Here is an 11,032-nt window from a genome sequence, read left to right as displayed (position 1 = left end):
TAGAATTTGGTCATTTTTGTATGAAAATATTGACTATTTCTGTTAAAACCTTCTTGCTGTCACAACTGGAGATCAGAAACGGTATAAAAGGATCATTGGACTCTTTAAAAGATTTCTGCAGGCCTTCATGATCTTTACAGAATCAAATAATGACATCAAATCTGCATTTTCAAGGCTGAAAGGAAGTCTGACAGAAGATGTAAGTGTGTGACTACATAGTTTAATTCTTCAAAATCTAGTCAACAGGTTTGAAGTCTTCACATCCAAAAAGTTTCTTTTAATTCAGTCGACTGTTTGTAGTAAACTGAGGACTTTATTGAGAACATTTAAAGGAGATTTCATCCTCAAACTTTTTTATTTGACACCTCATGAATAAAAAACATTCAGTCTTATCAAACATGTTATCAAGAAGTCTGATCTGCATCAGATTTCTTCAGTTTTTGTGAATAAATGAAAGAACATTTTTATTTCATGAATTTTTAAACAAATACATGAAACATGATGCAGACCGGCGGCCATGTTTGCTCCCTGGTTCTGGTCAGTTTAAATGTTGGTCCTTTGTTTCCATTTCAAACCGTCTTTGTTCCTCAGAACTTTCTTCTGTGCTGATTTTCTTGTGAGCAGAATGTCTACATGAAGTCCGGATGAACGTGGAGTACCTATCCGAACGCCGACATGGCCCACTGCTTGACGTCAGTGGGGCATTGTGGGTATTTCTGCAGGGCCTCCATGATCTGACTGTGGTCCAGCATCAGTCTCATCAGCTGGTACTCTCTCTGGGTTTTGGCCGCGGTGCTGTCGACCGGCCGGATCAGCTCCAGCTGCTGCAGGTGCTCGAAGGCCTGAGGACGGGAGAGAAGTCGTAACTGGTTATTTATACAAAAAGATAAAGTTTTCTCTTAAATTTATCTTCCTATCAAAACCTTAAAAGTATCACAGGGCTCATTTTAATCTTCCTACAGACCTTCATGATGACCGGCTGCTCAAAATTGTACATAGAGTTCGACTTCCTCTGCAGGAACTTCTTAAACTCTAAAAGGAAAACAGGCAAAATCAGACGATTCTATACAAATGCAACTAAATCCCGTCTGATATCTGATTAAAAAGCGGGTGAAGTTTGGCGTCGCACCGTTGTGAACCATCTGCAGGTTGAACGGCTCTCCCTCGTACACGTCGTTGAGGTGTTTCATGGCGATGATCAGACACAGCTCCAGGATGGACAAACCTGCAGCCACACACGACAAAAACACACAAATATTAACCTGTGAAATGAAAGCAGAGAGTTAAACGTGGAAGTTTTGGGTTGTTCTGTGTGTTTACCGTGCAGCATGTTGGCCTTGGAGTCGGTGAAACAGAGTCTGCTGGCCTCCAGCAGGTCCGCGGGTCTGATGGCCGGTCTGGAGACGGACACTCGACTCAGACACAACATCTGGAGTTAAAACAAGAGAAGAAGAGGTGTGACACCTGGAGAGGAGGAGGAGGAGGAGATGGAGGAAGATGTAGAGAAGAAAGGATAAATCAGAGGGAAGAGAGAAGCGGGGGAGAGGATGAAAGACGAGAGGAGATCTGAGAGGGACGGTTGAAAGAATGTGTGTTTGTGTTTGTGTTGTACCAGCAGCATGTGCAGCGAGCGGAAGTCTTTACTGGAGTTGAAGTGTTTCTGTAAAACGTCCTGCACGGATTTATCTTCACACAGAGTCTGAAGACGCAAACACAAACACAGAAGAACTGTTAAAATACACACGGACGCTGAAAAAAACCAGCAGGTTCTGGTTTCACTCGGCTTCACCTCCACGCCGTCGTTCCAGTCCTGACAGAACTCCTGGTCGGGGAAGCGGTCCGGCAGGCTGAGCTGGGTCCGGACCCGCTCCAGGTACTGAGGGAACGTCGGGTTGCTCAGCAGGTGGATCTGACGGTGAGAGAACCTCGACTTCACCCGCTTCTCCAGCAGCTCCAGAACATCCTGGACGGGGGGAAAACAACAAACCAAACCTCATTCATTAAAGTGCTAAAACTAAATAACGTGAAAACCAGCAGCGGCGCTGGGAGGACCGGAGGCTCACCAGTCTGCAGGTGATGCCGACCACAGCGACGGGAGCCTGGGCGGACTGGGAGACGTCGAACAGGTTGTAGAGCAGCGTCTGGTTCTTGTGGTGGGCGAACAGGTCGAACTCATCCAGGACGAACAACACGGGCCGGCTGCTGCTGCGATCGCCTGCACACACACCCAAAAACCAAACATTCAACATTTTCTGTCCTTTATTTTGAAAGTAAAGAGTACAAATGAGATAATTCCTCTAAATGTTCCGACCTTTCTTCAACGCCTCCAGCAAGAACGCCAGATTCTCCGCAAAACTTCCCTGAACAATTAAACACAAACAGGTTTTTAGCAGCAATTTTGCTGCATTATTAACGACTAATATGTTAATTTAACCTGAACAAAAATACTCACAAACACTTTGTCGCCGACAACGTTTTCCAGGTGGAGCTGCCGCGTTATTTCTTTTAGCGCTATTCTGTCGTCAGTCTGCAGGAGACCTACAACAAAAACACACGAAATGCAAAATTCCAAAAAGTGAAAGAGGACGTCCTTAAATTGTGCATAAATCGAATGAGGTTTGGTGGGGAATCGGTACCGTTGAGATGAACCTGCAGCAGGTTCTTCTGTGCTTCCTTCTCCTCCAACAGGTCTCTCAACACACACTTCAGCAGCTGCACACACAAAAACACACAACATTCAACCCTCTGGGGATTTTAAACACACCTCGACACAATTCATCATCTTCTTTTCCAACCATTTTTTTTTTTTACCCATAAGCCCTTTTTAAGCGCGCGTGCTCACCATTGTTTTCCCTGCTCCTCTGGGACCGACGATTAGCACCGAGTTACTCTCCCCGTGGACCGCCGTGCGCTTCAGGAGCTCCAGGAGGTGTCTGAAAAAATACAATACCCATAATGCTCCTCTCCAAAGAGAGCTGTACAGTAGCACAGTTTCATCTAATGAGCGCCATGGCGGTTAAACCGTCAGCGTTGCGGGTGGATTTCAACACCTGGGATGCTCGTGAGCTGGAAGCTGGAGCGTTTCCAGCACACAAACTGGGACAGCGCTGTCAGCCAGGTGGGCCAGAACTGGGTCAGTGAAGCTCAGAGAACCACACTGTGTCTTCACAACAGATGACAATCCGACTACAGTGCTCATCTGTTCTCTGTTTTAATACATTCTAATAAAAATAGTTAAATCACATTTAGCTGATTTATTTCTGGCGGAATAAATCCAGATATTAAAGATCCTCTAAACATTAAGGTCCTTAAATACTGAAGAAATCAAATGAGGTTTGGTGAAGAATCTGCAGCAGTAACAAATGTGTGGAATGTTCTCATCATTCAATCAATATTTCTCAGTTGCAGCACTCATGCTAACATCAACATATTATAATTATAATAATTTGGGCCAAAATAACATTTAAAAAATCACCTCAACATGTCAAAATATTAAAAGGTTTTAGACTTTCTGACCAGCGCAGATGAAATAAACCTACTTGTGTTGAGCTTCCACTCCCTCCAGCCTGTCGGGGAGCTGCTGACGGCAAAACCGCTCCCTTAAAATGTCCTGAACCTGAACATCAATGAAGCCAATAATGCAAATTATCATGTGTTTGCCAACCAGATGCTCGTATCGATCAATACACGCAAATTAGAAGGGGGAAACTGGCAGATACACACCTGTGTGATGCATTCTCCTACTGGCAGGTGATCATCTTTCACCTTTCTCTTACTCATGGTGAGGAAACTGCAAAACATGAGGGTCAGTGGTTAAGATACATCGGTAATTACATCAAATCTACTTTTTATGACCTAGTTGTAGTTTCTGTCTCATTCACAGTACTCATCTATAATTCTGTATTTAATCTCATGTTACTATAAAACCATTAGAAATGGCAGTTATGTTTCCTTTATGGTGCACTAACACAATGGATTCTACAGCCTTAACCCCCAAAGCTGCCAAACTCCAATGCAATATTCGTCAAAACATCAAACTCGCTTTGTTATCTGTATACATCATGTTTTAACACTAAATAAGCTCTATAATGAATGAAGACAACCCAGCATTCAATTCGGCTTTGAGCTAAACCATCAATAAACATCTATTTAAGTACAATTTCAACTTTAATGGCTGCCTCGGAGGTTTGTTTACATTATAATAATGTCCTTAAAGCCTGAGTGGATGATATGTATGCCGAATTATAAAGTGACTCATTATATTTCAATAGCAAATAAAGGTTGTACTCAAAACTACATTAATATTTGCCGACAAGCAAAGATGTGCTTATTTTCCACTATTTAAAAATGGAGTTTGGTGTCTTTCTCCTCACGCTGATCTAAACGTCATCAGAGCTCGTCAGCAGCAAACTATCAGCTCGCTTCGTCTCAGCGACGTTAAAATACTTATAATAAACATTCAAATTAAAGTTAGAGTGTGTAGAAATGTCTACAGATAACAAAATAACCAGGCTTACCGACAGAAACCGCTGATTCAGGCGTTCAGAGGTCTCAATCTTCGCGGGAACGCTCTCCTGCCAGCGGTGACGACTTCCGGCTTTGGCTGATTCTCGGGCTCTGATTGGCTGAGGCACAGAGTAGAACAGATTATAGTAGAAGTGCACTGTCACATAAAGAATGAGGCGTCTGATCACAACATTACATAAGAAGAAGAAGTGATTATGATGATGATGATAATAATAATCATAATAATAATAAATATATAGATATTAATGTACATTAAAATATATTTAAACAAAACAAAAAAGTCCTGGTTGGTGTTTTGTTACTAAAACAATGATGATTTATTTGTTGTTAACCTCTGAAATAGACATTTAATTAAGCTGACCACCCAACAAATGTCCAGACAAATAGTATTTTATCAATAATTGGCAAATATTTCAATAACACATAAGACAATTTACATTATTATTGAATTTTAGCCCATATAACCGACCTCTCATCCCTTTTTACATCCTCGACAAACAGAAACAAGCTCTGTCATGCCTGAATAATTAACTTTATCTCATTTATTAAGAGCCTTTCACGCAAAATTACAATGAAACATACAACGTACAATGAAATAAGAGAGTACAAATCAATATGCTAGATTCAAAATTAACATAATTGTGAGGATGCTAAAGTAAAAAGATGAATGTTTGTTTTTACTCTTGAACAAGCTAAAAATCATGTCAACAACTATTATTATAGTCATCAAGTCATCCTCCTCTGAATGTCTCCTGTGTCCTGTGTCTCCTGAATGTCTTCTACTGATTCACACTGAAGCTCCAGAGACACTTTTTATGCTTCTTTTAGTTCCCTGCTGAAATAAAAAAGCCCCAATAAACCATCAGATATCTCACAGATCGTCTCCTCTGTCTCGGCTCACATTTATCCTGTCACATTACTCTAAAATACAACTCTCCGCTCCCACATTCAGCGCCGTGTTTGCCCTTAGAAATACATGAAGCGGCCCTTTTACAGCCGCCGAACACTGAATTAATTTAACGTCTTCTCAGGTTTGACCTTCAGACAAAAGTCCAGCGTTTGCACCCTGAGCTGCGTCTTCGTTTCCCTTCAGACGACTGAACTCCTCGGGGTTGTTTGGAGCTTTTATGACCTTTATTTATCCGGGGACATGATCTGTCTTTACGTCTGCTTCATATTAATATCAATTTAATACAAATAATTACCGTCTCTGCTGGGAAATGACCACAATATGACAGTGCCTTGCAATTCTTGGCCATTAAATAGTATTTCTTTGTCTTTTAAAATTAAAAAATATGAAAGAACTCTCCTGTTTTTCATCCTTATCTTGTTCATTAACCTGAGAATTTAAGCTCTGATCCCTGATGGTTTATAAAAGACTAAAAAGTTGTGAGTTTCGATGTGAAACCTTCCAATTAGTCTAATTAATTAATAACATTACAACAATTTGCAGCCTAACAGTGTAATAATCTCATCAACACAACACGCCTGATTAAAACGACACATTGCCTCTGAGCTATTAGCAACATAACTCTTTTACAGTTAATTGGATGATTATTGGTGAGTTTTATTACATTGGCGAGGAGGTGATGACAGTGAATGTTTAGTAATGAGGTGAAAATACTGCTCACCTCTTTGGATGTTATTTAAAACTGAGGTTTATTTGTTGAATTTTGTGGTTTTGCATGCTTCTGCAGAACATTTTCCAAAGAAATTCTCAATTTTAATTGTTTTATCCTTCATCCAGATCCAATATATTCAACATGTATTAACATATATTGTTACACCTTTACTCTTTGGTTTATTTCAATTAAATACATTTTGTCATACCAGTATTTTGTGTTTTATTATTATTATTATTTTGAAAGGCAACAATCTGTCAATGTAAGATACTTTGTGATGTATCTGTGTCCGCCTCTGATTGCTGATCAATACATTTTTAATTGCTTAAATCTTATGGTGGGGTTAATCTATGAACCATTAACATCCTTAATAATTACTGATGCATTTATGTGTTCATAACTTTAATGCTGAGGTGGGTAAACAACTTTATGTAGTTTATCTGCTGAGTAGTTTGTGAATTTTCCCCTTAATGTATCATCTATTATATCACATCTTTATTTATTTGTTGATTGCATCATCAAAATAACTAAATCTGTCACATAAGAGTAAAAAAAGTACAATCATATTTACGTGAGGTACTCGATTAAATGTACATGTAATTTTTATCTTTGATCATCAGCTGTCAAAGTGTGTGTGTGTGTGTGTGTGTGTGTGTGTGTGTGTGTGTGTGCTCCTGGAGGTAACGTGCATCACCTCTCCCATCTGCTGGCTATTGCTCCCCTGCCGCGCATGCGCAGTGCGGCTCTCCATCATTTCCAATATCCCAGTGTAGGAGAACCAGCAGAGGCAGAGAACTAATGGGTAGGCTTCTTATTCTTATTTTTCCAGAGGTCAGAAACGCTCTGTTGCTCGCCCGTGACACGGTTTCGGCACCGGTATGCATTCGCGGGGATGCCCGGGTAAGAAGCGACTGTTTACGGGTTGATTTGACGCAGACAGAAGCGTTAGTGCCTGAAAAGCGTCCCTCTCTCTCGCTCTCTCTCTCTCTTCTTCTTCTTCTTCTTCTTCGCTCTCTCTCCCTGCGAACGCAACGGGCTGCTAGCTAGCATGCTAGGCTAACCCGTGCTAACTCGGCCTGGCCCTGGCCTTGCCTGGCCCCCTTTGGCTCGAAACCTAACGGCGGGCCTAGCTGCTTTTTACCTCGACAGATTTGAAGTCGGAACGTGTCCGGCGGCTCCTCGACGTCCGCGAACCGGGTCGCGGCTCGCTAATTAAATGCTAAACCGTTATTAGCGTAGCCGAGCTCGAGCGCTAATTCATTTTCGTTACAACAAGCTAGCTGGCTAGCTAACTAACGGTAGCTAGACAGCTGACGCTTGGCATGCTAACCCCCACAGCTAGTTCAGATGCTGTGTCCAATGCATCAAAAAGCCCAGTCAGACAGGACCGATTCCGCTTGTTGACACGGTCACTTTTGAACGCGGAGGCCCGCAGACGATGGAGTTTGAGCGGCCAGGCTCACCGTGAGATAAGCCCAACAACCTTTAACGCCTCACGGTTGTCGCCAAAACGTTATTAAAGCAACACTTGGCACAGTTGAGAGTAGGCTAAAGCTAATTGGCTATTATTTAACGTTTGGTTGCATGGGCAGTGTACACAAGCGGTTGTCATGTTGCTCCAGATATTTAGGGTTAAAAAAAAGTCTTGTCATGGAGCTAGCGACGTAGCCAACTTGTGTAGCTGTCAACTTTGAAGGCTGCAGCAGGACAATATGGCTAATTTACCCCCAAAGCTAGCCTTAGCCATGGGGTTACAGCCAGATTTAAAATGCCAGGCTGAGATTTAATGGACTTGATCTAGCCAGTCGTGGATATCTTGTGGTGTACTTGTCATACTGCTGTTGCACAATTTGTGTCCTGCACCTCTTTTTTAAAAATAAAAATCACACCCCAGGATTACACTCTATAAACAGTGCATGTTTTGTGCATGTGATAACATATGTCAGACCCTGTTCACTTGGCTTTAAATGCATTTTTTTAGTGATGTGATCACAGAATGCAGATATAAATGCACCAGATTCTCTTGAGGTGGCATTTGTATCCGTAAACGTGCCCTCGGCTGTGCAGTCAGCCTCGTATCGAGCAGGCTTGAACATAATCAGGGTCGAATCGAACAATTATTTTCACTGTCGGTTGATTGTTTGGTCTATAAAATGTCAGAAAATGTTCAGAAATGTTGATTTGTGTTTCCCAAAGCTTAACATGACATCCTTAAATGTGTCGTTTTGCACACAAACCTTAAGATATGCAGTCCACTGTCGTGTTTTGTGCATGTGACAACATATGACGGACCCTGTTCACTTGGCACCTCATGCATTTTTAGAGATCTGACCAGTATATGCATAAATACATGCACCAAATGCTCTGAAGTGGCATTTGTGACCATGGACTCTGTTTTCAGCCTTATATTGTGCATGCATATATATGATTAGGGCTTCAACTAATGATTACTTTCATTGTGGATTAATCTTTAAGATTTCGGGTCTATAAAATGGCCAAGATAACGTCCTTAAATGTCTCGTTTCATCCTCAACCCAAAGATATCCAGTTTACTGTCACAGAGGAGGAAAGAAACCAGAAAATATTCACTTTTAACAAGCTGCAATCAGATAATTTTTTATCTGTTCTCCTTTTTAAAGATAATAACCCATAATTAAATCATACCCAAGATAATACTCCATAAACATTATATGTTTTGTGCATGTGACGACATACGACAGACCCTGTTCACTTGGTTTTAAATGCATTTTTAGAGATCTGATCCGTAAACGCAGATAAAAATGCTCCAAATGCTCTGAAGTGGGATTTGTGACCGTAAACGTGCCCTAGACTTCAAATCAGCCGTGTGTTTTTGCATGTATAGACATAATTCAAGCTGCAAAAAACTATTATGTTCATTGTTGATTGTTTTCTTGACTAATCTGTTAGTTGTTGGGTCTATGAAATAATGAAAAATGTCCTGTTTTATCCACAACCCAAATATATTCAGTTTACTGTCACAGAGGAGGAAAGAAACAAGAACATTTTCACATTTAAGAAGCTCGAATCTGCAAATTTTGATTTATTTTCCTTTAAAAATAAAAACTCGAACCAATAAACAGTTGACAGCTCATCAAATAATCAATTATTCATTTCAGTTCTAGTTGCAGGCGTGTCATTGGAGGTATATTTCAGATTTTACCAAAGTTTTTAGGGCACAAAACTCCCTCTAATAATTAGAAATATATTCATCAATCCATCGCTGATTTTTAACATGAAAAATCCCCAAATATTAATGATTAACAAGCAGAAAACAAGCACTATTGACTCTGTTTTTCTTAAAATTATGCAAAATAATTAGTCAATTTTCTAGATATTTGGAGATTAACTTCATTGTTGACAACTAATCTATTCATCATTGCTGCTCTAAACACAATAGCACAATAATCCTCTCAGTAACCTGTGTGGCTGAGCAAAATGTGGGGTTTTTGTCAGACAAATATTGAATGCAAGCTAAAAATCTGATCATAAATGATCCCTTGAATGCACCTTAGATCATTTCTGGCTCTTGGTGCAACAGTCAGATGAAACGATGGCTTCACAATATGTTTAAAGAATCATATTGTTATTATTTCGACAGATATTATGATTGCGATACGAGTCATGGTCAGTGGGAATGATCATTTCAGTCCGTACTCAAACCCAACTGATGCTCCCAGTTTTGGGTCTGATACCGATATTAGTCAAACAATCCCGATATTGATATTTCAACACTTTCTTAACACTTCAACTGGGAATTAAATATTTATAAATTATCCCAAGTTTCCTTTCTATGTTACATCCCTTATAGTTTATGTTTAAATGGGCTCATATCAGAAAACAGATACATGCTAATACCGATATATATGTGTGAAGAAGCCAGTATGGGTCGATAATATTGATAACCGGTAAACCAGAAGAAGATTTGTAGGCTCGTACATCTCTGCAGCAATAGAATACTTTATTATAATGCAGTTTTTTCAAATGCTACCATCCTCTCGCCTCATCACTTCGAATTTGCTTTGTTAATTTGGCTTTTAGTGAAGATTTAAGACTTCTTATCCGTGTAGGTGTACTTTAGGGTTGAAATCTCCTGTATTTATTTCATATATCACAATATATAATGGTAGAAAACCAAAACAATGCAATATATTGAATGAATACAGGAGTTTTTAACATGTTGACAACCACTGACTGGTAGAAAACCTACTAAATGGCAGATTTGTCAATATTTACCAAGAGCTAAACTAGGATCTTTGCATGCACATATTGCCATGTCGATGCTGAAAAGATATAACATGCAGCCCCAAACTAAATGTTGAAAAAAACTTCAAGGTTCTGATCAGATGTGAGTCATGAGTCGGCGGGTAAAGATTACCAGCTGCTGCACCAGCTAGTAGATAAAAAGTTTGTTTACTTGCTCTGGTCAGGATGAGTCAGGACAATTAGAAGCGACTGTGGGCTGGACGGACCTTCGTGACAGGAAAATCCCAGACAGAGAAATCTCCTGTGATCACAGAAAGATGTTGGGATACATTTATTTCACTGTAGAATAACAGAAATATCAAGACGACGGACCGCTGCCTCTTGACCATGTAATGAATGCACAGAAGCTGCGTTGTCTGATCATATTCTTTAAGAAAAAAATCTGGCACTGAGATAAGAACATTGTCATTTGCATAAGCTGCTATCCTTAATGGATCACAAATTCAGTTACTCAACCTTTGGCTGTGGTTCCGCTTGTCATTTAGATGTGATTTCTTATATAAAACATTTTCGGACTGCACCGATGCAGGAAGTCTCCTGTATTTACGTCTCGTTCGCAATGAAGTTTGCAGCTTGGATCGAGTCCAAGCTGTGTTGAA

At 40.3% G+C, this 11,032-nt stretch overlaps 2 protein-coding genes across 4 annotated transcripts in view; one reads left to right on the top strand and one right to left on the bottom strand.

The window, feature by feature from the left end:
• Positions 1 to 200: 200 nt before the first annotated feature.
• Positions 201 to 7,251, bottom strand: orc4 (origin recognition complex, subunit 4). The gene is made up of 15 exons (XM_030410138.1): positions 6,844 to 7,251; positions 4,518 to 4,625; positions 3,724 to 3,790; positions 3,540 to 3,616; positions 2,843 to 2,933; positions 2,637 to 2,712; positions 2,453 to 2,538; positions 2,312 to 2,360; positions 2,064 to 2,215; positions 1,790 to 1,963; positions 1,613 to 1,699; positions 1,321 to 1,429; positions 1,130 to 1,225; positions 965 to 1,032; positions 201 to 842 (listed from the first exon to the last, which is right to left on the bottom strand). The coding sequence occupies exons 3-15, from the start codon at positions 3,778 to 3,780 to the stop codon at positions 660 to 662; spliced, it is 1,305 nt and encodes a 434-aa protein (XP_030265998.1). The 5' UTR covers positions 3,781 to 3,790; positions 4,518 to 4,625; positions 6,844 to 7,251; the 3' UTR covers positions 201 to 659.
• Positions 6,860 to 11,032, top strand: part of mbd5 (methyl-CpG binding domain protein 5) — a 27,916-nt gene continuing 23,743 nt past the window's right edge. For 2 of the 3 annotated variants that reach the window (XM_030410137.1, XM_030410135.1), the window contains exon 1: positions 6,860 to 6,951. The gene's annotated coding sequence lies outside the window, so the exon portion shown is untranslated. Of the gene's footprint in view, positions 7,050 to 11,032 lie in introns of all 3 variants that reach the window. The other variant, XM_030410136.1, reaches the window with a different exon arrangement.

The sequence above is a fragment of the Sparus aurata genome, chromosome 24 (assembly GCF_900880675.1).
Source record: "Sparus aurata chromosome 24, fSpaAur1.1, whole genome shotgun sequence".
NCBI classification, from domain to species: domain Eukaryota; kingdom Metazoa; phylum Chordata; class Actinopteri; order Spariformes; family Sparidae; genus Sparus; species Sparus aurata.
This window is presented reverse-complemented; position numbering and strand designations above follow the sequence as displayed.

What these genes read in the sequence shown, in the direction of transcription:
- orc4 (XM_030410138.1), bottom strand. Translation starts at nt 3,780, where the DNA reads ATGAGTAAGAGAAAGGTGAAAGATGATCACCTGCCAGTAGGAGAATGC. An exon ending in GGAGTGGAAGCTCAACACAA is followed by an intron (nt 2,934 to 3,539) that starts GTAGGTTTATTT and finishes GTATTTTTTCAG; the next exon opens with ACACCTCCTGGAGCTCCTGA. An exon ending in CAAGGCCAACATGCTGCACG is followed by an intron (nt 1,226 to 1,320) that starts GTAAACACACAG and finishes GTGTGGCTGCAG; the next exon opens with GTTTGTCCATCCTGGAGCTG.